The sequence below is a fragment of the Echiichthys vipera genome (assembly GCF_963691815.1).
Source record: "Echiichthys vipera genome assembly, chromosome: 22".
Lineage (NCBI taxonomy): Eukaryota > Metazoa > Chordata > Actinopteri > Perciformes > Trachinidae > Echiichthys > Echiichthys vipera.
This window is the reverse complement of record NC_139847.1, coordinates 11,250,243-11,277,882: the sequence shown is the minus strand read 5'-3', so window position 1 is coordinate 11,277,882 and position 27,640 is coordinate 11,250,243. Positions and strand designations below refer to the sequence as shown.

General features: G+C 38.8%; 1 protein-coding gene across 1 annotated transcript in view; it reads left to right on the top strand.

Moving 5' to 3' along the window:
* Positions 1-27,640, top strand: part of LOC310964107 (phospholipid-transporting ATPase ABCA1) — a gene marked incomplete at both ends in the record, with an annotated part of 149,223 nt that overhangs the window by 52,822 nt on the left and 68,761 nt on the right. Inside the window, 15 exons of the mRNA XM_083937104.1 lie at positions 90-294; positions 772-888; positions 1,493-1,664; positions 2,420-2,551; positions 3,220-3,359; positions 4,122-4,259; positions 8,947-9,161; positions 10,703-10,790; positions 13,620-13,822; positions 16,929-16,977; positions 17,759-17,863; positions 18,035-18,067; positions 18,705-18,844; positions 23,403-23,530; positions 27,263-27,361. Of these exons, the coding sequence (XP_083793230.1) occupies positions 90-294; positions 772-888; positions 1,493-1,664; positions 2,420-2,551; positions 3,220-3,359; positions 4,122-4,259; positions 8,947-9,161; positions 10,703-10,790; positions 13,620-13,822; positions 16,929-16,977; positions 17,759-17,863; positions 18,035-18,067; positions 18,705-18,844; positions 23,403-23,530; positions 27,263-27,361 (1,964 nt within the window). The remainder of the gene's footprint in view (positions 1-89; positions 295-771; positions 889-1,492; positions 1,665-2,419; positions 2,552-3,219; positions 3,360-4,121; positions 4,260-8,946; positions 9,162-10,702; positions 10,791-13,619; positions 13,823-16,928; positions 16,978-17,758; positions 17,864-18,034; positions 18,068-18,704; positions 18,845-23,402; positions 23,531-27,262; positions 27,362-27,640) is intronic.

Genomic DNA, 27,640 nt, shown 5'->3' with positions numbered 1-27,640 from the left:
CAGCATGAGAGTAAATGAACACATTTCCCAAAATGTCAAACTACTCCCTTAATCATGGATGTTTTGACATGAAAATATTTCATTTGCAGAGTTTATTGTCATGTGTAGCCTTTGGCTATGGCTGTGAGAACTTTGCCAAGTACGAGGAGCAAGGCATCGGTATCCAGTGGTACAACATCCACAAGAGTCCAGAAGAGGGAGAACGCTACACCTTCATTGTGTCCATCATCATGATGTTCTTTGATGCTGTTTTTTACTGGATTCTCACCTGGTACATTGAGAATGTCTTTCCAGGTATTCATTTTTACACTGATTAATTAGTATTAATTTATTTGTACACTCTTTACCACTGTCACATCTCCAAAAGATTAAATGTATTTTTAATGCAAAAGATCCCATAAACCAGCCTTACTAAATTGCTGATGCAGTAGTCCTAATGGTGTGTTCAGACTGCCCGCATTTAATGTGAATTGTGCAGAGTGATTACATACAAAGTCAATAAAAATGTGCAGATAGGGGCAAATTCTTGGTGGCTGGCGCAAATGCCAAATTCAACTCAAGTGGGCAAACTCGTGCAAGTGATGTGAAGTTGATGATGTGTAATTTACATGTCCAATGTAAACATAACAGGATATTCTTGATGCTTCTTCAACGACTGTAATTAAAAGAAGACAGGATTGCTAGGAAACATGCACATACTGTATAATATCATACCCCCCAAGCCAAGCTGTTACTAAAAAAGTGAATAATGTTCTCCAATCTTGATCCCAGGCCAATATGGAATCCCTAAGCCATGGTACTTCCCTTTCACTGCATCATACTGGTGTGGGACAGCCTCGGGTACTGACGTGGACCCTGGCTTGATGACGGACTCCACTGTACATGAAGGTAAACTGCCATATAATTTTCAGTTCTCAATTTTGGTGTGTATTGTAGTGTAACAGGCAGTTATTATGTATCTCTCACATTCTCAACAGCTCAGCCATGTACAATAAGAAACATAGTTTGAATAAGAATTGTCAATTAATAGGGATAGGTCGCAAAAAAACAGCACTTTATTTGTCAGGGTGATAATGGAGCTTGGTGCTTTGTGGGAAACATAGGTGAGTTTCAAGTTTGAAACTTGTTAATTAAAAAACAATTTCCAATTAACATTCAAGGGAGTGAGATAAGGTTTGTTATGTTTGTCTTTAGTGCTCAGCAGTGTTTTCTTCTTTGCCTTTGTAAAGGTCCAATTTGTTTTTTGACAATAATTATTAAAAGGATAATTACTTAATGAATTTTAAAAAAGCTTGTTTTATTCCAGTGTTACTGATATACACAAGTTTTTGCAGCATCAAAGCTATCTTATGTTAGTTCTTAACATTTCTTGAAGAAGGGCTTTAATACCTTTAGTTTACATTTGGATCTTTAAAACACATTTTTTGCTTTAATGCTCATTTCTCTCATCATATATGTGTGTGTATATGAATGTATCAATTTGTCTCTAAAGAGTATCTGGAAAAACCACCACCCAATATGAAACCAGGCGTCTCAATCCGCAATCTTGTAAAAATCTACAAGACTGGAAAGAAGCTTGCTGTGGATGGATTGAGCACGGACTTCTACGAGAATCAGATTACATCTTTTCTTGGCCACAATGGAGCCGGGAAAACAACCACAATGTGAGTTGCATTATCTATTTCTCCAATGCTCTGCCACTTGGCTCAATGTTCATGTATTTTCACAGGGTGCAACTAATCTAACTTACACAATGCTGACTGTACTGTATTGTCATTACTTCAGTGCTCACTGCTTTCATTTAGCAACATCTTCTGAGAGGAGATTTATCAGACAGAGTCAGCTGTTGTGTTGATAGTGGAACTTATCTAATTGCGGTTAAAAAAATGTGTGGAAAGGTTGGGATGGTTTTAGGATGACAGGAAGACATCTACTCTGAGCAACTGCAACAAAACATAACAGAGGACAGAGGAAGGACTCTGTCACACACCAAAGCTATGTGTGGGTGCATTTCCAGAGCACATTGTCTTTCTGTTAAATGTAGTGTTACAGTTGAGCTTGTGTCAACATTTAAATTTTCATGTAGCTGTTTCGGGGATATACACAAAAAGTTTTCACGCCCTGCATACTTTCCCACTGCCTTAAACCAAAACACTCAATATTAAATATTGTTGAAGTCTAAATTTATGTTTTTTGCTGCATTTTATGATCTTTTGTTTGAGGTATGGAAATTGCCTGCCCATGCAACTTAAGTAATGAATAGATAATTAATGACTTCAGTTGCTGTCACTACAATGGATTTCAGTCTCTTGGAGAGGCCATGTATGATATCACTGTAGGCTGAACGAGCAGAATTTATCTCCAAGCTTTATAATCAGGATATTTGTATCTTCTTTATGTCTTTTTTCTCTCTCTGTAGGTCAATTCTGACAGGACTGTTCCCACCTACATCAGGAACAGCTCTCATCAATGGACATGACATTCAAACTGACATGGACAGGATCCGAAAGTACTTGGGAATGTGCCCACAGCACAATGTCTTATTCAATGAGTGAGTGACTTTCGCAGAGCCATCCATGTTCTCCATTGCTTATTGGTTTAATATGTGTTGCTTCTGGTGTCTTTAAATAAAGGAAGAAAGGGGAAAAAAGAGCATAACAATTTACTAATATGCATAATGAGGGCTCAGTCTCGGCTTATGTTTCACATCAACACATCATTATTCCTTTCCATTTTTCTCCTAAAAAATTAAATTAACTTTGCTCACTCCATCCACTAAATTTCTCCTAATGGCATCATTCCAACCATTATTCGTTTTTTTATTTCACCTTTAGTGTCCCCTCTATCTCTCTCTCTCTCCACAAACTGATTGCAACTCGACACAAGTCCTACATCACAATTATGGCTAAGCACCTGCAAATTACTTTCATTAATATTAATCCCAGACAGTCAAAGCATCTATATTAAGTAGATTTAAAATATTCATGCAACTGTAGAGATAGACAATAGGACATATTATGATTCCAGTTGTGAGGCAGCTATGATGAAACTCAAGACTTTTCCTAACGACAGATCATCTTACAAGATTCATAAATGTGACATCTTGGACATTTCAAACACTTACATATGAATAACTGGCAGGTTATGGTCTCTTTTGTCACTTGTGCCGCCTCACATGTCATTCAGATGGGCCATATGATATTATTTTCACCTTTACAGGCTGACTGTGGAAGAGCACATCTACTTCTACGCCAGGCTGAAAGGACGCAGCCGCGATGAGGTAAAAATTGAGATGGAACAGATGATTGAGGATGTTGGTTTACCACATAAGCGGAAGGATCTTGCTAAGAACCTATCAGGTTTGTCTTTGCTATATGCTTGTATGTTGACATGTTTTTAATGTTAAATTATGCAGATATGTGAATTATTTCTTATTATATTTGATTTGTTGTCCAGTTTCAGTGCTTGGTGCATTTATTTCCCCTGGGATGGAATAGCATCTGTAGATTATCCTTTTTATTCAGTATAAAGCTGCCTTGTTTTGACGTTCCTCTGCCAGTGCCATGTGCATGCAGCTGTCTCCACGTACACAGGCATTGTACCTGCATGTCACAAGTTGTAATTCACTGTCTGGGGGGCATGAGCAAGTCCTACTTGATAAATTGTCCTCGGTCACGGATTGCTTGTGAGCAAAATCACTGAAATATGACTTTCAAGGTTGATCTATGCTGACATTTCCACTACATTAGCACTACATTTGATGCATTTTGAAGAGCTCGCTATGAGAGTGGAGACTGGAATAACCCGAGGAAGGTGTATCCACTTCCCTGCCATCAATCATTTTATACCACCAAGCAAAAGACAATAAAGCTGGATAGGTAAATCTTGACAGATTTGGTCCATAAACAGTTCGCAATATTGTGTCCATTATACATCTGAAACCTAATGTTGACAGATGGCGGTGTAGGATTTTTTACTGATTACAGGCAGAATACCCAGGACAAAGATGAGTATCCATTTCTTGTCAGTTGCGGTTTTCATTTTTTGTCATATAAGCATGTGTCGAAGACAAAATATATTACTAGGATACTATAGCTGATGGCGATTGTTCTGTGTTCTAGGTGGGATGCAGAGGAAGCTGTCTGTGGCTATAGCATTTGTCGGCGGCTCAAAAATCATCATCTTAGATGAACCTACAGCTGGGGTGGACCCTTATGCCCGAAGGGGTATCTGGGAACTGCTGTTAAAATACAAACAAGGTATGGAATCAGTGTTTTGACCCAAGGCTCCACTAAAAACTTTGGAATGCTCAATGTTTGTAGAATTTACTGTCATGCACAGAGTGTGTGTTTGATTCTTTTCAAACTGAGAAACTTTCAGAAACTGAGCTGACCTCAAGGTAAACCTTAAACCGTAATGGCTCAAATGAATCCAATATTAAAACTATTAAGGTAATGAACTCTCAAGGGTAGCTAGCAGAAGTTTTTTTTTTTTTGCCCTGCCCTCTGTGGCACTTGTGGAATTGATTGAAATGGGAACGATGACAAGTGAATCCAAGAAGCTTTAAATGACATTGCTATTTAACAGAGTCCCTAATTCTCTGCCCAGTCAGTCAGCTTGTCACCCTTTGGCCTTATATCCTTTGTGGTTACTAGTGGCCTTAAGCAGGACATGTGTATTATAGTAACACACAACTCTCAACAGATGTCTAAATGTTTAATGTGCATTGAGTGACATTCCGCCCTCACTGTGTCATTAGCTCCTCTCTCTCTCTAATCAAGTCTTTTTACTCCAATTGGGAGGTGGAGATAACTCTGTTATAATGAGAACACCCACATCCTGGCTGGTGTAATGAGTCATATTTTATGTCTCTCTAGTCTTATTGGCACTACAGTGTTACTAAGGTTTGTCATTAAGGAAAAAAGGCTGCAGGCAGTCTATTTGTTCTGTATGAAAAGGTGAAGGCTGAAATTGGACTTCATATTGTGGTTCTTCATAACTAATTAAGCGTGCAGGTTCTTCACATACTGATTGACCAGATTGCCCTAAGAGGGAATTGTGTTGATTCAATTAAGTACAGGCTTAAAATTACAGTAGAAAGGGAAGATTTTAGTTAAAAAACAATTAGGAAATCAAATCAGGAATTTTGAAGGATTATCCATTACGGGAAGTGAGTTACTTTTACTTTCCCCACTCATTGTGTTACAGTATGAACCTTGATGATGATATTCATGTAATGGAATTTATACATTTAGCCTTATGTTTTCAGCCTTGTGTGTTTTTGCTGCAACAGCATCTTTTATATCAACGTTTCTATGGTTTTAATTGATGATGTTGCCTCCTGGTCTCTCTTTTTTTACCTTACAGAGCTCTTTGCTGCCATATAAATATGACATTTTATTTTATAGACATGGCATGATACACAACCTTTCTGTTTAAATTACATAGCTAATGGAACTTGTTACTCACTTCCACTGACTCTCATTTTAACAGCTTCTATCAGCAGCCATGTGATCACTGGAAGTAAAAACATTAACACCCCTGAAGTTACGTTATCAGGATTTAATTATTAGTTATGCACTGAAATTACATAAACCAGGTCCTCCAAAATGCCATAAACAGTATATAACGGAAGCAGCAGTGAGTACTAAGTGTTGCATTTACTTTGAGATTAGACCTGACACCTGACACAAGGAAGATGATTCAGTTTCATAGACACAAGGGGTGCAAAGAAAATGTGGTAGTTCATATTTTTAGAGTACTCAAACTTAATAAAGTTTGTAGCAATTCTATTTATTAAAGACTATGATTGCAGTGACATGCATTTTCCCAGGCATTTTTGAAAAGCTGAAATACCATAGATAATGCATTTTTCCCAGGAATACAAATGAATGTGGGGTTGAAGCCAATTTTGCAGTACAAATGGCATCCAGCCTGTTTTTCTTTATTTGATCTTACGTAAGTCGTTCTCATGACATAGAAAAAAAGCCACTCTGAAGATTTATTGGATAAAACTACCAATGTGTTAAATCAAACATATTCAAAATAATATGTTGTAGAGGGTGGAGGGGAAGACCAGAGTGAGCTATAAACATTCAACCATACTGGACCATTATATAACATTTAAGATGACACTGAACAGACTTGCACAGAAAAATATTCTTTCAACCTATGTAACCTTCAACAAGTAGTTGCACAATGTCTGAGTTTCAATTGTTAAAATATAACAGTGAACAAAACATATTGAACATGCAGCTGCATTTTTTACCTGTCTGTTAATATTATATTTGGTTGTTTTAATTGAAACAACCAGCCCATCTGTTTCTTTTAACTCTATGGGCAGAATGCAAATGGTGTCAAGCTAATTTTTAAATGTATTGACCTACTGTAAATCGACTGCAGGGTTCAAACATTCCGGCTGTGGCCTTTACCACACCTGCGTGGGTTTCGCTCCGGTTTCCTCCCACAGTCTTAAACATGCAGTTTAGCCTAATCTGCCCCTGGGTGTAAATGTAAGCATAACTGGTTTTCTGTTGGCACACTGGACAGGATGTACCCCGCCTCTCACCCACTGTCAGCTGGGATCCCCCCCCCCCCACCACACACACACACACACACACACACACACCCTTCAAAGGATACGCAGGTATAGCTAATGGATGGATGATTGCCACAAACAGAAGTTAATTCAGTTTTGTCCAATTATTCATCTTAGGGCCAATGTACAAAATATGTGGCCAGGCTTACTCACCCACTGTGAAATCCATTTCTATCAATTTGATTTAGAGGGAAGGAAGTCAATAACAGAAACCAGATTTTCATCCTCACTTTACTGTATGTAGTGCGAGTACTACCAATTTACCTGAGAACAGAACTCCATTTGATATATCACTTTGTGCTGTGATGCACCACAACACACTATAAATCAGAATACCTTTGTGAGCCATCTGCAGTCCAAACACATTTATTTTACTCCCAAATCATGGATGATGAGTGCAATTCAATTTTGTTTCACTTGTAAAGTACAACTAATCCCCAGGAATATCATCTATGAGTTTGAGCATCCCATACAAAATGGGCAGGCTTAGTCAAACTAAACCTCAAGCAATCTCCTCAACCACCCCTTCATAAGCATAGCTTCCCCCCATATGTTAAATTGACTGGGTTGTGGGCAGTCATTCAACCTGGGCATTTTGTTGTAGTTTGTATTTAGAGGGATCCAGACTTGCTTGGCATAGCATAAGGCAGCAATACTTAACTGAGAAGGGATGGATTTAACAGCTCAGCTGGTGGTGAGGTAAAAAAAAGTGGGAGAGGTTGGAGGAGAGGAGACGGAGTGGAAATAGTTGGCTAAGCAAAATGGCTGCACTGGGCTGCAGTTAATGACCTCTGAATGTGTCCTTGTCCCTGGGATAATGTGAACTGTGAGGATACAAATTTAACTAGCTCAGTGCAAAAAAAGCTGCAAGGCTCAGCAGAGTACCTAACCTTTTGAAATAAACACCAAATTCACTGAACAAAGTATAAAAATCCCATCCAGTCAGCTGCTAACTGAGAGTGCTTCTCTTTTCTCTGTTTTGAGATTGATATGCTTGATTTGACACACCGGTAATCTCTGTCAACAGTTGTAAACAACATTGTATACATTTGTGACAAGAGTCTACTGCCATGCTATCGACACTGTGAAGCTGTACTTAGGCACAGCAGTGCTGTGAGCTAAATGCTAACATGCTGATGTTTAAGCTTCAAGTATACTTTTGGATGTATATTCTAATTTTTAAATTCAAATTAGTCTGGAACGTTCATTTTGGTTTCCAAGGGGCATTATCAACAGTGCAGCAGCGGTGCAAAATGCTTCTGTACACAGTTGGATAGACCGGCAACCAATCAATTTTAGAAAATATATTAACAGTCTGGCAGTTTGAATCAGTTTAAGAGTTTCCTGAGCTTTGTGCGTTGTGCTGGTCGGAGAATGCTAGTTCAGTTCTGTCAGTTATCATCTCATACCTGCCACGTGTGAGCCAAATGGTCTGTCAATAGTTGTGATACTTAAATCTTGAACAAAGTGGTGGACCCATCAACTGACCATCACACAGGCATTACCATTTACAGATTCATCCAAGTAGCATGGCTAAAAAACAAAAAATGTTTTTTTGTTGACTCTTTAGGGCTAATTAGCTCTAAAATAAATGAATTCCCTTGAGCTAATACTGTCTTTTCAAAGGTTAAATGTTTTCTGCTTTTAAAATAACTGGATCAAAAGTTAATCAGTACCCTGTGATATTGCTTTCATGCTGACTGCAGAGACATAACCATGCTGTGACTTCATTGCAGGTCTAGTCCTTTTTCTGATTTATGGGGTAGGTGATAATTAATATGTATTGTCTGATACAGCATGATATTGGAGGATTAGAACACCTGTGAATAACCTTGCAATGCATGCTGTATTTGTCATTACAACTTTACTTTCAAATCAAAGGACTCGCAGCACAAAAGAGTGAGCTAAAATAAAATGTAGTCTCATAGAAATGCTGGAAAGTAGGCCTAGGGTGGCCTTTATCATAATTTTAATTTTGTCCCAGAATCCCACCCACGCACTCCTCTGGAGTTTGCTTTGTTGCCATGTGGATAAGCATGGGTAAAAAACGCTGTGGAGTTGGCAATAACGGGATAAGTGACTACCATGCAGGGACAGATTGTGATATTGGCTTGTATTTTACTTTTGATCCGTGGCATCATTTCGTCATCAGGCTTCTTTTTTAAAACAAAAGTAATCAAGACAAACAATGTGGCTTGACATTTGTTATATATTTGCAAACCAGTGTTTATTTTTTCTACTCCATGACTATGACTCACACACAAACGAAGACTACTTCAGACACCGAGCACTCCTCCTGTGGCCATTTAGGTGACATCGATTGAGTCTCTCTTCCTGTGTTTCTTCAGGTCGCACCATCATTTTGTCTACACACCACATGGATGAGGCAGACATCTTAGGTGATCGCATTGCCATCATCTCCCACGGCAAGTTGCGTTGCTGTGGCTCTTCCCTCTTCCTGAAGAAATGTTTTGGCAGTGGCTACTACCTCACTCTTGTCCGAGATGGTACTAAAAAGATGACCGCCCAGCGCAATGGTATCATACACAGTGAGGCCAAGGAGGTACGAACGGGAAGCGTATGTACTTTATTATTGATTTGTTTTTTAACCTTGAACCTAAATGAAAAAAGGGGTTGCAATAAAAACTAGGGGTGGGAAACTGGTCGATTCAATTATGTATCACAATTCTTTATGAACAATTTTTAAAATCAAATCAAATGCCTGAATCTATTCAACTGTTTAATTTGAGTCCATTTCAAGGTAGGAGAAAGTTACCGCTCTTATTGTTGTAGTCTATGTGGCATGATGTCACATCCACTCCTACTAAAACAAACCAAGTGAGAAGCAGGAAATAGCAGATGGTCTGTGATTTGCGAGGATGCAACCAGCACACTCACATTTTAAATCCAAAGTGTGGTAAACACTAAACAAATATTAAAGTATTAAATATTTGTATCTTGGAATCGTTACATTCCTGATTACTTAAAGATTTGAAAATCACAATACACACAAAATCAAAACCCAAGTATCATTATAGTATCAAATCGGGAGAAAACATATCGTCCCAGCCCTAATAAAAACATGTTAATATTTCTTAAGTTACTTATCAAAATCCATTGGTATCCTCAATGATATTTCACAAGTGAACACGGCTGTAGACAGACTGATTGCACAAATTTGTTGATTAGAGCCCTTGCCTTACAACGCAATTACCCCTCTGTCTTACCTTCTGAAATAACTATATAAAACTGCTGTAAATTGAAGGGGATCATTCTTTTTGACTTTGTGCATCAAAAAAATAACTTCAACTGCATGGCCCTTTGACACCACAGTAACCTCTCTCTAGTCTATTATTGAACATGGCTCTCTGATTCCCCTGAGTGCTCTCTTGCCACCCTCCCCCTATAATGATCTGTGTTTAGTCTCTCCCAGCATGAGAATTGGCAAACGCCTGCATGCTGGATGATACTAATTGTCACCAGGGAGAGGGATGATTCTCGCTTTTACTCGCCAATGGTGCCTCACACACTTAGTTTTAATCAATAGGAGCAAATGAACAAGATGCACTGATGCCAGCAGGGCTAGAGCAATTACCATTAGTCTGCAAGCTCTTTGAGGTGAGCAAAGTCATTTGTTTGATACAAATAAATAAACATGCAAACACCTTTTGGTAGAGCAGTACCACCGTACCGATATGAGGACTTTGTAATTCAGTGGAAGATATTGCAATTACGCAGCCAATATTACTGAGAAACAGAGCTGGACAAAGTGTGATTGTCCTGATCTCAATCAGTTTGATTAAACACCATTAAATACATGTCATAAAGTTCTTGCAGTGAGGTTTATTCAACTTTTGTTGGTATTAAAATGTGATTTTTATTTGAGTGTATTGAAAAGACTGAAAAAATTCTGACTCTGTGTTACATTGCAGGTTGACCAGGTTGTCTCATGCATGCAAGTTTAATAAGAGCAATGAAATAGAAACTTGTGGATGGCATTCATTATTGCATTAATGTAAGACAGGAGTTATCAAAGTGGCACTGTTCATCATTCTAAGTGGTATGGCATGATAAGACCCTTTCTAATCCAATTCTGATTAACAGGGGAAAGACTGTCCTTCGAGGAGCAGCAGCCTGGATGATGGCATCGGCAGCCAAAGCTGGGAGAACTCTGATCCTTCAGGTAGAAGCTGTAGCTCTGTTATTGCCAGTCCTATTTTAGGATTAGCATCCAACATAAACAAACCTATAAAACTATGCTATATCACAGTGTTATATAGCTAGTACAACATACATTTGAACAAAAAATTATGTGAATATTTGCGTTTCTTTCAATATCCAGTCACTATCTGTTGAGCACCCATATCAAACCTTCAGTAAAATGTGTAAGTATCCATAACACACAGAGTTAGATACTATAGCTCAATTCCATGTCATCTTTCTTTTAAACAACACGAGTCTGGGAATAGTTCCAAAACAGGCAAACAACAACCATAACACATAAAAGTCCAAGTAGGCTGAGGATTCATTTGCTCATTACTTCACCCTTTCAACACCAAACCAACATACACCATAGGAGTAGTAAAGTAGCTGCTGCATTTAGGTGTTGTTGAAATGTTCTAAATGCTGGTATAGTGCACTTTAATATCTAATGTTACAAATAGGAAAGTAGGACAAAGAGTTAGGGGAGCATTGTAAGTGCAATGCAATAGGAGACACTAAAAAACCATGGACACTCAAACATATTTCAGAACTTATGACAAATTACATGAAAATCCATGCTAATCTTGATCAAGAGCTCTTCTCTAGCAGTATTGTTACTATTAACACATTATGTCATGTAGTAAATTGAGCTTGCTCCTCAGCCCTGCTGATAGCACATCCATGTAATTGGTTCAGTCTAGTGGTGGTTTTCCGCTCTTCTGGAGATTGGTGGTCTTCACTAGAAACTTTCAGCCTAGGCATTCACTCCCATAATAGATAGCAGCTGAGTTGGTCCTTCAAATTCAATAAAGCATTTTCTTGAAGCTGGCATTTGTTACATTTGAAAGGATTTCGTTGTTTTCAGGCTGGAGAAACAATGCCTACTAATCAGAAAACCATTACCTAATTCAGGACACTTTTCAGCATCATAAGTTTGATTTGTTTTTTCCTCATTTTTAAAATCAAGTGTATTGACAAGAGGAGCACACAGCACAACTCATTATATTAATATTGTGTTTATTGATATAAATGAAACATAAATGTCTAATGTAAATTGCCAAACAAGTTGCCAATTCACTTTGCACTAAAATTGTGGCCTCATCCATTTTGTCCAATCCCACATCCTAATGATACAGATTACCAACTTAAAGCAGCTGAGGATGTTGCATACCATTTAAAACTGTCACCTCATACAAGTTATCAACCAATGATTGATTGATCTTACATGCAGTGTGTTAGGCAAATGATCAAATCCTATTTTGACCCTGACCTTACTGCAGTTTTTCTGCATTGAATTGTATGACAATAAAAAAGTATAGGTATTGCCCAACTGAAAACGTGATGCGGGTAATTTGATGTGTGTTGATCATTCTCAGGCTTGATCAAGTAAACAAAAATACTCATGTAAGACATGGTCAGAAACAAAAAAATTGGAAGGCTCCAGTTTATTATGCATGGAAGATCAATCAATACACATGATGGTTAAATATAAGACAGAAAATGCCATAAAAGTAATCATATTTCCTCAAGTGACAGCAAATTTCTCTTTATTACCACACATGCCAGCAAACAGACAGAAACACACACACACACACATTTTCACAAATAATTCAGTCTGATGTGTGAGGTAGATCCATTTACTTCTTCATAAAGCACCACGCCGCGGTTGTTAAGCTGCAGTAATTATGTATGAGAGGTTCTGGATCAATAATGGATGCAATGCGTTCTGCAACACTGTCCTGATTGATTCTCACTAAGACCTACCTTCAGGATGGATGGGACAGGAGAATTATGTCCACTGATCTGTTTCAGTATGTTTAAAGGTCAAAGCATTAGGTATATATTGTGATCTCCATACATTACACACTGGTTTTTACTTCAAAAGACGATTTTCAGGTTCATACTTGACCAGACCTACCGGAACATGTTAACATGCTTTAGTGTTCACAAACACAAATTATTTTTCTCGTACTGTCTGTTTGAATATACCTGTATTTATCTGTGCCTGTCTCTTTAAGCACCCCTCTTGAAAAAGCCCAGTCTGCTCTTATTGGACAGCATCTCTGGGTCTTCCGCATCTGCACCTTCGGTGTCTCTGCACCATTAGTGCAGCTGGTTACTGTAAAAGTAATCAGAACCTAATCAGAAATACTCTAATAATCTCAGGGGGAACTTATTACAAAAACATTTAACAACAACAACATATAAATACAAAATATATATAAATATATATTTATATATGTATAATATCAAATTTACAATAGTAAAATATACAAAACTGCACTTTTCTCCTATTTGAATACAATATTTTCTACCGCCAGCTCCTGCATGGTATTGTGTCACGTAGCCTGTCCTTAATCATGCAGGATCTATAGTAGCATATCCAACATAGAACCTGTTAAGCCCAAAGATTTGCGACGATATGAAATTTGTGACAGAGTTGGGGGCGGAGGCTCAGCGAGCGCATATCAGAGAGAAAGAGAGGTGGTTGAGCGAACTAGAGAGTAAATGGGGAGAGGAAGTGCCGTTGTCAAGAACAAAGCCGTGAATCAGAGGAATAAAACGTTATTTTCACCATTTTATACTACTTGAAATACAGCTGTAGCAGGTATCTCATTATCTCTATAAAAGTTGTGGTCACTTATATACTGTATTCTTTTGCAGCTTATAGTGGCAGTTGCTCTTAAATCCTCTGTCAGTATTTTTACTCTAACAAACAACTTCATAAAAAAGGATGACGGGGACTTGCAAGAAGAATATCTATTGTTTGTACGCATGCAAATACTTTAGTATTTCTTTTGTGCTATTCATCCTTCAGATTTGACAGCTGTAGGTCAAATTGTGCGGCGCCATGTCCCCGAGGCACTCTTCTTGGAGAGCATTGGTCAGGAGATCACCTACATACTGCCTTATGGTGGAGCAAGAGATGGGACCTTTGCCCTGCTGTTCCAAGAGCTCGACCTTGCCATGGCTGACCTTGCCTTGACCAGCTACGGCATCTCTGACACCACGCTGGAGGAGGTATACTAAGCGTCGGATTGACAACCTAGCCGGAGATACAATCATGCACATACATACAGCAACATAAAAGTGCTCATACTGACAACAATGACCTTGTTTTTCTTTTTTCTTTTGTTAATGCAGCAATCACACTTTATACCATACTTACTGTTTCTTATTATTTTCTTCCTTCTTCACCTGCTATTTACATGAGCAATATAATGTTGGTGGATAGTTTTCAAATACATCCAAGGGTATGGTAAAAGCAACTTTACAATCAAGCTAATAACTTAAAAACAACAAACTCCAGAATATTTCTCCTCATCAGATTTAGTCTCAATGCCAAGTAATTTCAAGAATTCTTGAAACAGGGTTTTCTGTGCATCTAAGCATACAGCTAAGTCAGGTGCATCTTGGCTCAAGGACAGCAAACTGCCAAGGGAAATCAAAGGATTTCTGAATGCTGATTAATTTGCGCCTTTAATTGTGCAAATAGATGTTTCATCACTAGTTTGTCTCCATCAGAGTCAAAATGAACAGACAAAAGGCAAACACAATTATGGACAACTGGTGTGTAGTTCACATTGGATAATTAGTTGAATAGAAGTTCATACTTATTGGATAGCAGAGCTTAAGGTAGGAGTTGCCATAGTCCGTGCCCACATACCACACTTAGTGCATCACAATCACATAAGAAACATAAGAACAGAAAATGCACTAATTCATGATTTGTTCTATTGGAGCTATAATAATCAAAATTCTACCAAAACCTTTTGGGGTTCTTTTTCTAACTTCGTTAGGTGCTTCACTATGGGAATCGCCTTGGCGTGATCAACTATGGATGCTCCAATGACGCAACGTCTGTCTGTGACAGACAAGTCAAACTGTGCAGGGGTCACGCCTCCTCATACTACCACAGATGACTGGCCCCTCCTAAATCATTCTGGAGAACGGATCAGCTGCTTGTGTCTTGGGCTACTCCCCATAAAGAAAAGCCATTGTCCCGCCAGAGGCTGTCACACTGGATTGTGGAGGCCATATCTCTGGCTTATAATTGTAAAGGTCTGCAGCCACCCCAGGGGTTGAGGGCTCACTCTACAAGAGGTGTGGCCACTTCCTGGGCCTTATTCAGGGGAGTGTCTGTTAGGGCGTGATCTCACATCTTACAGCGTGCTCACACTGTCCTTTTGGCCGCGGCCAAAACCGGTTTTTCAGCTAAAGTCTAGTACCTTTAAGTAGTGTGAGCGCACCCGCTCCGCGCTCAACTGGGGCCAGCTGGGCCGCCACGGCCCGCTTGAAAGAGGTGGGCTTTAGCGGAGCCGTTTGCACATGTACGAGCACGAGAGTGCGCACGTGCACGCGCACGCGCACGCGCACGAGCCCTACGGCAGTAGCGTTATGTCCGCCTGTTCGGACATAGAAAATAGAAGGACGGACCATGCGCGGACATTTAACAACAATGTAGTGTGAGCGGGTGCGCTCACACTACTTAAAGGTACTAGACTTTAGCTGAAAAACCGGTTTTGGCCGCGGCCAAAAGGATAGTGTGATCACGCTCTAAGAGACATCTGTGCTGCGGCGAGCTGGGCTACACCTCACACTTTTATGAAGTTTTACAGGCTGGATGTCAATGAGCCTTCTTTGGCACAGGTGGTGCTAATGGCTAACACGCCAGGGCCCCTGGATAATAACTTTCCAGCTTTGCTTTATTTATGGCTTCGGGAGATTGGATGCAATCCGGGAGGCGTCTATATCTCCCATAGTGAAACACCGAACGAAGTAAGAAGAACTTTGGGTTACTTAACGTAACCTTGGTTCTTTGATAACAGAGTAAGGTGTTTCACCATTATTTCCCTCCTTGCATAGACACAAAAAGAAAGTGTTGAATGATTTAGGAGGGGCTGGTTATCTGTGGTAGTATGAGGGGTCGTGACCCATGCACAGTTTGACCTGTCTGTCACAGACAGACGTTGTGTCATTGGAGCTTCCATTGTTGAAAATCCTCATTCTGTTATCACAGAACCGAGGTTATTTTAAGTAACCCAAAGTTTTTTTTGGTTAATTCTAGACACGCACAGTTGTCTTTTATTCATAGCCATGAATAAAAAAATATATTTTTGTATTGGTAGAAAAACATTCCGTTTTTCCACTGCATGGTACAGCTTGACTAGTTCTTTACATACATACAATACCTGTGTCAAACTGTGCAAGAACACACTCGTTCATACACTGAATAGCATTAGCATTATGACATATTTTTGAAAAAGGCATAAATAAAGTAGGATTTCACCGGTGGTCTTCATAGGAACTGACCCAGTGTACTACTATTATTATTATTATTATTATTATTATTATTATTATTATCATTATTATTATTAACGAATTAATGTTATTTGACATCCGGACTTGTCTGTCAAAAGCAGAGTGGCTGTTGCTTAATACTCTTCCTGTAACTCAGACATTTATAGCCTGTGGACAATGTATATAATCCCTTTCACATTTCTAAAATTCAGATGTGACAAGGTTATTTGCAAATGTGCAAATGTTCTTCCAAATCTTCCAAGTTCAACTATTTACCCTGGTTAATGCTATGAATACGTACGTCTTTTTACGTACTGTTTGACTGTTTTATGATGTCTGTAGTTTTATTTTATGTTTTGCCTGATATAGTTTACCACATAAAATCACATTAAGGACAAATTATACATTTTGTAGTCTTTGCCAAAAGTGTGCAGAGACTTTTTAGAGGGATGTTGAAACAGTGCTTAAGACACAGAAAAAAGATAAGGGCAGGTCACTTGGAAATGTTTTCACAAAAATGGATATTTATTTATTTTGACATATGGCCCTAATTAATAAATTAAGTCAAGGAAGGCACCTCTCTCAGAGAGCGCAATTGGCAGGTTCTCAAGTAAAGGTTAGGCTCTCTGTGGATGCACATGTCTGGTCAAAGCGGAAACTTGACAGGGATAACTAGCTTCTGCAAAAAAAGCTTTAATTACAGCGTAGTTAATACTCATCCACTACAGTATCATTAGTTTGCATTCATCCTGTTTGTGTGCATGCTTATAAGGTGACAGGCTATGGCTCTTGAAAGATGCTCATACATAATTTGTTCATTTCACAGATATTTCTTAAAGTGGCAGAAGATACAGGAGTGGATACAGAAATACCAAGTAAGGTGGCAATATGTATGGTAGCACATACACAGTATGTATAGCTTGGGGAACACTGAGCTCAATCCCAATAACAAACACTGGTAAATGATTGTTATATTCGTAACTGTACAAAATGTATGTCAGTCATGTGAAAATACACCATAATTTATGTCACCGTTACAGAACCAGAGTGGACCACCACAGCTGACTGCGATAGACTACGATTAATGCACACACATCTACAAGCATATTACACCTTTAATCCTTTAACATCTTCTTGATGGAACAACATTTGGCCACCATTGCTTACAGAGCTATTGATACCCTTATCGTATTATAAAATAAATATTTAACAGTTTTCCAGTGGTGGGTGTTTCTGTGGAGCCAGAATTTGGCAGCTGCACAAGGCACTTCCACAATGTTGCTTAATAATATAAGTGTTGCTTAAAGTATAAGAGTGTTATGTTGAAAGCAACTGTAGATGGCACGATTTGTGAGCTGTTAAAGAACTATGACAATGAGCACTTTCGTATTTCAGACAACTGACCTAGCTTGGAAAGGCCTCACGATGTTTCCAACCAATTCTTATTCGTCATTGATTGATCTCTGTGGATAAATATTGTATTCATTTCCAAGTTTAATCTCAAAATCTGATTTCCTCACGTTCCTAAAACACCTGGGTTTGTGCTTGAACAGGGAATAAAACAGTGTCTTGCACGGCAGGTAGCTCTTCTTATTGTTATTTATAACCTTAAATTAGGTCAGGCCAAAACAACATATCTTATTTGTATTCCCACAGCATCAAAGGAGTTGGTGAGAGACTGCAAAAGAGGCTCCCGCACATTCAAGCGAAACAGCATCGCCAGTGTCCACATGAAAACAGAGCAAGTCTCTGGAATGAGTGGCAAGTCTCTCCAAATTTATCATGAAGTTATTTTTTAATGAAGGATCTCAAATAAATTTTTATGAAGTTACTTCATGCAGAACGTTAACTTATGGGAGTTATTTCATATGGAAATTTGTTAAATGAACTGCAATTCCTGTTTGAGGCTCATTTCTATTTTTGTTCATACAGAATTAAAGGAAAAGTTCACAAATAAAGTAGAAGGTAGGTACTATATTTCATCCTCACGACAGACAATGTTAGTTTTATTAGACCAGCAAATGTCTGTTTTTCCATACGCCTTTCATTCTTCACTTGTTAACTTCATGTAGTTAGGCTTCAATTTGACTGTTTCACCTCAGTGGCCGTTTTGAAAGGACGGCATAAACAAGAGCTCTTTTTTCAGAACAAGTCATTTTCCAACAGAAATTCTTTTCAATCCATACAACATTATCTAACCTGTCCCTTCAGCTTTTCACTTATGCCCTAATGAAAGGAATTCACAATGTCTTTCATCGTGAAAATGGTTTTTCAATCAGAATATGCTTTATTCCTTAAAAACTAATGTAAATTATTTTTTTAGTAAAGCTATTCTTGAAGAGTGTAAGACATAACACCAAGCTGTATACAAAGCCCTTGTTTATCACCATTACCCTCCTGAGTAACGCACAAACCATTTCCAGAGTCAGGATATATAAAAAAAAAATCAGTTGCTTAACTGTGGAATGAGTTAGTGCAGTTGGCAGGTTCAACACTTAAGTTATATTTGATCAGTCCATTAGCTCTGCTGGAAAGTTTGCTCAGCGGGTTTTTTACATATGCATAAATGATAAATAACACTGTGGGTTAATGTCCACTCCAGACTTAAAGAGAAATGCCAGTGTCAGTGGGAAGGGATCCATGGTCATCACTGGATGGGAACTGATCAGGAGGCAGTTCTTGGCGCTCTTTATCAAGCGCTTCCACCACGCCCGAAGGAGCCGCAAGGGACTCATTGCCCAGGTAATGGCCTCAGTCTGTCATATTGATAAATTGAAGGGTTATACAAGGAGGGATGGGAGGATCGAGGTAGGATTGTATGAAATACATGTTGAGTTTCAAAACCAGTTAATGACAAATAGGATAGAGTAAGCTCATTTAAAATCTGGAGGGAAAAGTCACGTCATCCATCTTGATTTAGTCAATAGTTGTGGAATTTAAGTTGTGAGAGAATAATTCGAGACAGATGGTGTATATGAAATGAAATAGTTTGAAAAATGTGAAGAAACTGCACATGCAATAATTGTCATTACTCCCAAAGGAATACTAGAGGGACTACAGAGGCTGAAGATAGCATTAGTAGACTGTATATTGCTGCTGTGAAGGAGATTTTTCTCTTTGTTTTTTGATAAATCACTCGCTGTGAGCAGACAAGTGCTGATACCAGGTACCAGAATTGTTTCAGCCCAAATACGACCAATTAAAGGGTCCTGCTTTTGCATTTTGAGTGTCATGCCTGGTGTGGCCAGGAAAATGTGAAAACATTTGTGTGCAGTGTGTTGAGGGAAGGTGTTTTTGCTTGCTTCATTTAGAGGACCATTAGTTTCATCTGATCGCTGTGATTGTCACCAGAAAGTCAAAATGACACCTTTGATTTGTTTTTCCTTCAATTTACTGTGTGCGATTCATGTGTTTTTATTAGCGATGTATTAAATGTGATTGCATAATAATTACCGAGATGACAGGCTGCAATTACCCTATTAAGTGCACTTCTTTATGTAATTTTGTTCATCATAAACATCATTTCAAAAGTCAAAACCAATACACAGGTGTAATTTAAATGAGTCAAAACCAATTATGGTAAGTCGCAATTTCCAAGGGACTTAAATGATTTTTGTCCCCAAAGTTCTAAAAAGTGTGTCCTGACTTAAATTGAATTGACACAATGCCCATCTAGATTCATAGTGTGTTTATGAATATCATGTAATGCTATCAGTTATGACAGCTGCCATGGTTCTGAAATTATCATAACTGAAAAAGCTCATGCTGCTCATTCCTTTCTGGTGTGTGTGTGTCTGTGTGTGTGTGCGTGTGTGTGTGTGTGTGTGTGCGTGTGTGTGCGTGTGTGCGTGTGTGCGTGTGTGCGTGTGTGTGCGTGTGTGTGTGTGTGTGTGTGTGTGTGTGTGTGTGTGTGTGTGTGTGTGTGTGTGTGTGTGTGTGTGTGTGTGTGTGTGTGTGCGTGCGTGCGTGCGTGTGTGCGTGTGTGCGCGTGTGCGCGTGTGCGCGTGTGCGCGTGTGCGCGTGTGCGCGTGTGCGCGTGTGCGCGTGTGTGCGTGTGTGCGTGTGTGTGTGTGTGTGTGTGTGTGTGTGTGTGATAGAGAAATGTTCCACCTTTGTGAGGTGTGCAGGTTCTTCTTGTAATTTGCTGCAGTACCAATCCCCATTAGTCACTGTCAATCTTGGATGTCCCTCTTTAGTGGGGACACAGAGTTGGATAGAGGGGTGAGTGTGTATGTACAAAGGTGCACATTTTCTGCAAAGGCGCACCTCCTACCTTTCCCTCTTTATTCATTTGACTAAAGCTTTTTTTCCCATCATGTCAACAGCTCCCATTGTTAGCAGATATGATTGTGTGGTGAGGTAATCTCCTTGAATACAAGCGGTAAGGGGAATATAAAAGAGATTATGGCATGTAACACAAAAGCAGTGATTTATGGGGATGGATGTTGGGGAGAGACGAGTGTTGGCAATGTCAGAATCAGGGAGAAGCGGGTAGTGGTTATGTTATGGAAGGATTGAAGGGCTCTGGTCTTTAGAGCGCAAGCAAAAACTGACTACAACAACCCTTTTCAACTGCAGGAATTTAAGCAGCAGATGATCTACATTGTGAAATTCATAGGGCTGCCCCCTAATCGTTTGTTTTGCCCTCAACTGGTGCATACATCACCAACTGGACCAGAGTGTGGAAAAAGTTGAGCATGCACACGTCACATAGGCTGAATCGGACCCTTGTTGACACGGCAGGTTGAAATCTAGCTTTGGTGGACTAGGAATTTATTTTATCAAGGACTGCCTATTAACTTATATTGTTTATTGTTTTTAATCTCATTATCGCAACAGCACAGTACTCGAGGTGTTTACTTATCTTGTTTGCCATACTCAATTCTTTCACTCAGATAGTCTGCAATCTCTTTTAACCACTAATACTGCTCCAAATAACACCAAACCTCTTCAATAGCATGATAAGAGTCGTTACACATTAACCGAAGCACAAAAAATCTAGTTAGTAAACCCGAAGTTTATTAAAAGAGTGTTTTGAAAGACTAACCTACTGGCCCCGGTACCAGCTCCTCAGTAAAGTCCATTCAAGTCAGTTTCCAAATGCAATCCAAAAGGAAGAAGCCCATTGATGATTTATTCCAGCAAAACACGTAGGCTTAATGTGTATTTCCACTGTTATCCAGGCTTTCCTCTATTGTATTCCTCCATTTAGTCCAAAATGCTACCAGTTCAAGAAACTACATCATACGACCTTTCATTTTTGCATTTATTTCAAAATTGTGCTGACCCTCAAGGCTTTAAATGACCAGGCACGTAATAATATCAAAGATCTACAAACCCCTTATGAGACTGTGTGCCCTCTAAGATCAGTTGATAGTGGCATTTGGACATTCCCAGAGCCTGACTTGGAACCAAGCAGGCTTTTGCAAGAATAATTATTATTTATTTATCTATATTGTGTTGAATCGTGTGGTGAAGCAGGTAATTGTTGTAGTGAAGCTTCTGTATTCGTTCCTAACCCTAACAAACTCTATGAAATGAAAACACTACATTATTACATTAGTAAAAATATTTGAGCTAATGCTGTTATCCACTCTAACACAAGTTGCAGTAATACATTTACAAATGAAGGGTATGATAGACATGAATGTTTGTTGAGGAAACATACTAAGTCTAATGAGCCATTTGACTTAGCACCAAATAAAACACATCTTAATCGTGTTTTGGTGTTTATACCCAGTTTGTATATAATCCTTAAATCCCCACTAAACTTAAAAAATGTGCTAAACTCATGCATTGTTCATGGGAATGCCTTGGCTTTGTGAGCATAATGACTTCTCCCCGTTTTTTTCCAGATCTCTCTCAATGGAAGAAGTAACAGCTGGCTGCTACCTGCAATCACTGTTGAGAGGGGAAGAGAAAGAGAGCAACAGAAAAAGAATAGTTCTTTCTTTTGCAGTCCACCATTACGCTTTTCAGTCTCATTGCTGCTCTTTATCTTTCCTCCAAGCACATTTCCATGGCCATAGCTCAGTGCAGTACATTTAGGATTTCCAATTGTAGCATCTTGAATTGGCCTGGCAAATTGCAGGTCCTGCAATTAATCAAGTGTACGCAAACCTCCCCCTGCTGCCGAGTGCTTCCCAGCCTACAAGTGATTAAACATTAAAGATAGCTTGCATTTTTCTCACTGACCTTTTTGTCAGCTCTAACAATGAAATGAAAAGAGAATTACATGGGAAAAGAGGATTGGGGTGTTTTGGGCAGGATAGGGGAAGCGTGGCAGCGTCTGGTTTAAAAGAAAAAAATACACAAAAGACGAGAATGGTGAGCAACTAATTATATGAGTGGCCAGATGATGGTGGCGGCAGTGTTAGAAGTGTTTAATCAAACCCATAAAGCGTGTAGACGAACCCAAACAAGTTGGGTAGCAGTATATTAATGTGCACAGAGGAGCATATTAATGTTCAACAGTTTCACAGCGGCACGTTTTATTGTTGATTGCATCAGTCATTTTGTAATAAGTAATGACAGTGAGGGGGCGCAGGGAAGGGAATGATGAAATTGTTCTTGCATTGAATCTTGTGCTATCGTGCTTGCGCACATAAACATCTTTTGTTTTGTTTTAAGGAGGCCACCAAAAATTGTATTACTCAGAATGATGTCATTCTATGTCGTAATTACATAGGTAATAAAATAAACAGCAACCTCTTAACACATTTAAAGTGACACATACTGTTGTACTTGCGCATTGTAGCTCCATGATTAAATATAGGTTCCAGGCAGAAAAGGGGCCACATTATGTCGATTGTAAGGTTCTTACTTATATCATGGGTTTATACTGGAACATCTTAATATTCTATAATATAAAAATTAATTGGTTTTCAGAACAGTATGGCTCAACCTTGCAATGGCAGTTTTCAAGCTGTGGGTGGAAATACTCCAATGGGGGGCCGGTATTTTCTAGTGAACCCGGATGTGATATTAGGAAGTAGAGCCAATCTGAATAGCTTGTTGAATCCAATGTCCAGGCAGCCAACAAAAACACTGACTGGCTTGTCTTATTTCACAGTTTGTTGAATGGTAGGACACCTCCGTGAGTTATTCATATGCCCCCTTTAAAGATTAACTTAAGTTCCTAGAGTAAGTGTTATAGCCCTAGTGGCAGATAGCACGCCTTCCAGATATAGGTGTACAGCAATTAAATCAACCTGATTTTGTGACATATCACTTTAAGGGAGTCCAGATGTAACAGGTTGAATGTCTTAAGCTGATTTTGCCTTTCTCACCATCCTCCTAGGTGGTCTTGCCTGCTGTTTTTGTGTGCCTTTCTTTGATCTTCTCACTCATTGTCCCACCATTCACTGAATACCCAAGTCTGGAGCTGCAACCCTGGATGTATAATCTGCCTCAAACTACCTTTTACAGGTAACCACACAGTGATGTAGCATATAATGAATTGTCAGTTGCTGTTATGTTTGCAGTGTGTCGGAGTAAATGACCAATATGCTGTAAGACATTTAAGCTTCAACAACAGAAAATCAAAGGAAAAAGATGTCACAGCTTATGTTGTGCTCATGTTGCACTTGCTCTTGATCTCCAAGAGATTTTTGCACTGCTGAGGTCATCAATCTGCACACTGTCCCCTCCTTGATGCCAGCTTGCTATTCTGTCACTGAGAATCACAGACATACTTTGTGACAAGGCACAGTCTTGATGGAATTCCCCACCCACTGAATACAAACTAAAGTTATTGCAGAGGATGTGGACACATAACAGAAAACAACACACAGATCTGCACCACTTTAAATGTCTTTTAAAAAACAATCTCACCTTTGAACACCTCGAAAAGAAACATTCCTATATGCATGCATACATTTACTGTATATGACACTACAGAAAGGCTTTACACTCTTTAATATTATTTTAAAGGTATAATTTAAAACCTGATTAACTCTTCTCTACAACCTAAACAAGTTCTGTAAAAGTTGACTTTTAATATCTATCACTCTTCACCGCATCAGCAAACAAACCATCCAACTACTTTTGACACATTATGTTCTTTTGACATTTGTCATTGCTGAGCCGCCCAGCAGGTGTTTCATTTCCCCTGGCAGCACTTTTTAGAAATCCACTTTGAAAATGTCAAGATACAATTGACTGTAACCTGTCGTTTATTAATGATAATATCTTAGCACTTAGTCAGAGTGAGATGCTACTCTGTTGTTTTGTTGATGTATGTTTTACACTGTTGTTGCCTTTAACTTGGTGGGTTAAAAATATATGTTTTACTGTAGAATTGTTGAGTCAATACTTGATGCAAATTACTAACATTTCTTAAATATTGAATTTATGTATTGGTTATATCCACCCAGTATTAGTCCACTTCATTAATAAGTGACAATGTGCTTGCTAAGTATCTCTAGGCCATTCTTTCGGACCAATCTTTTCATAGTTTTGGCATGACATATATCAACACGTATCACACATATCGACATGCAGCTCTTTCAGAAAATTGTCACTAAAATCTTTGGTAGTGATCCATTCGCAAAAAATATATTTTAAAAAAGCATGACTTTTTCTCTCTTGAAGCTGAAGGAGCAGTAGTGTCCTAAAGGTTAGAGAAGTCAGCTTGTGAGTTTGTTGAATCCCCTGGATGAGCAGTATAAATCTGAATGGGGAAAGTGAAAAGCAGTGCTTCCCCCTCCCTTGTTACCACTACTGACTTGCCCTTGATCAAGGCCCTTAACCCCAACCGCTCCAGTGGAGCTGCTTGTACTGAGCAGCTTCCAAGTTTAAACGCGTAACTATGATGGTCATCAGGATCATTGCTCTTAGTGTATTCCGCCTCGGTTCTTTTTGTTACAGTTTCTCAAGATGTATAAAAGTACATTGGTGTGCTTTTCTTCCTGAGTTTTACGTGTTTCAAAATCACTATACATGGTGCTAAAATATTCACTGTCTCTCTCCATGGTGCTGAAAGAGTCAAACAGGCGCTGCATTTCATTAGTAGTTTCAACCCTCATTTACTCGCCCTCAGCCCTCTACGACCACTGCATGGTGTACATGGTTCTGTCTTTAGCACTTCACGATCATCTAGAAGTGCCATATACTACCAAAACTCAGAAGACAACTGTCTCCTCCCACTGAGACCCTAGGAACCTAGATACTGAGTTGTTGATTTTAGCAACACCTTGGAAGGACCATATCCATCCATACATTTCCTAAAAGAGGCACAATGTTGCGTGGTGTTTTTACAAAACTGACAAGTACTTAGCATGATAATATACTTCAATGTACATTTTTTAGGAATTCCTGGGAATGTTGAAAATAGTGTTCTTAATATTTTTGATATTCCCTATGTCCTTTTAATAAATATCGTCTAATGTGACATTAAAACAGCCTGCCTGGTGATAAAAGTGTGATTAAAAGTAGTGTTCCTTCTCATCTTAACAGTTCCTTCAGAGGAGCATTGCAGCAATATATACATCCTGAATACCAATGCTGAGAGTGATTGAAGTTAATGATTGATCTAATTTAGATGTTGGAGGGGCTTTGAATCCTACGCACTAGTGTTTAATGTATAACTGACATTAATGAGGACTAGGTAACTCCTGTATTTCTAACATTTGGCTAGTTCAATTTTTGTTAATAAATTGGAACTAGATATAAGAAAATGGAAAGTAATGTTTACACTCAAGAACACTCATTGGTTTAGTCTCCAAAGGGGTTATTGCTGTCATATAATGTAGCCTTCATTTGACTTTCTTCTTATATTGGCTCACGTCTTACTTCTATGATGTTTCATTTTGACTAGATCAACTATTCATTAGTTCCACTGTTTCTGTGTATATGCACAAGTCTTCATTTGGAACTGTCCAATAGTTTTATTACCTCGAATAACGTGGTAACCCAGCCATTGTTAATTGCAAAACAGATGGCTGCACATAATCCATTTTTACAATCGGACCACTTCAATTCCGTTCACTGGTGGCCGAGGAAATGACCGTATGACCTTCATGTAGACGCCTCTAAATGAGACAATGAACGCTGTATTAATCCAAATGGTTGGCTGGGCTGTGGCCACTGCTGGCAGAAAGCCATCATGATGGTTTTTATGAAACACTGTGTTTTAACTCCCATGGTTCCCTTAAGATAAAGGGCAGAGTGTGTGTGGTTAGTAATGAGAATGAAATTGGAATGGGAAGATTGTTTAACTGAGACACAGGGCGCAGATATGCACAGGACACTCAGAGGATAATAATGAGAGGCTGTGAAGAGCCTATACTGTACACAAAATCTTGAACAGGCCCATATGGGTATACATTCTTGCACATCAGGACAAAACTGTTCTATACTCTTGGCCCAAACATGAGTTGATTCCTCTTTCACTCTTGATTATGATAGACCTAGTTGCATGGAGCATTGCTATCAATTATTTACTTGAAATTTCAACACATCAAATTCCCTGGTGTATATGTCTCATTTCATTTCAGGCCTTCTTCGATATCTGGATATGTTCAAAATTAATGATCATCTAGATTCAGGGACTGTAATCTCAAATGTCTGTTGCTGTCCAATGTGACAAAAGTCAAACCCAAAATAGAGTTGCAGAGTCAGATTCAGCTTCCCCTGCTTCCTTTATGTAAACTCAGCTCTTATTGACTGTTGGCAGTCTTCTTTTTTGGGGTAAATCTACAATGCCCACACAGCACATAACCTTAAAATGTCTGGTTGCATGATGGGTAATTCCCGTTTAAATCTAGAGGTTATCCTCAAGCTCTCCTTGAACCAATCAATGCTACAACATTTTTGAAAGAGAAACTGTTTTATTGGCAAGTTGGTTTGCAACTACAAAGCATTAGTTTTGGTGTTTTGGTCCATAATGATAAATATAGTGAATAAGTCAAAAGAAAAGAGAAAATCTGAAAAGATTAGATTTAATAGGCCACTATCAAACTATTTATACAAGCTGAAAAAAAATGTTTTATTCTAATTCCAATTTCAAAAAAAGAAAGTTATACCATGGCTTTACCAAAAGAAGAGCTTATGACATATGATCCAAATGACTTGTTTGTTTAATTGACATTATGACGTTTCATCAGGTGAAAGATGAAATTGAAAACCTTATTGCATACTGAAATGTTTAAATATTTACAGCAATGATGGGCCAGAAAATGTGGAGGTGTCCAAGGTGGTGGAAACCTTGGTGAACAACCCTGGCTTTGGGACGCGCTGCATGAATGGAGACCCAATACCGTAAGTGTTCATTCACAAGAAGCCAAAGAGTAGTCTCAGTGTATGCACATGCATTCATGCCAAATGGTACGTAAAATTGTTCCATTTCCCAACCTGTATATGTGTGTCTAATAAAATGCAAACATGGAGTCATGCATCCTCTACGTCATCCTTAACAGTATAAGTTGAATAATGAATATCTGTGTAAATGATATGGAATTGTTACTGAGCTTGGAGCAAACATAGTTCACAAGTGCATGTGCATCTTATTCTGCTTAAGTATGTCTAACACAATCAATT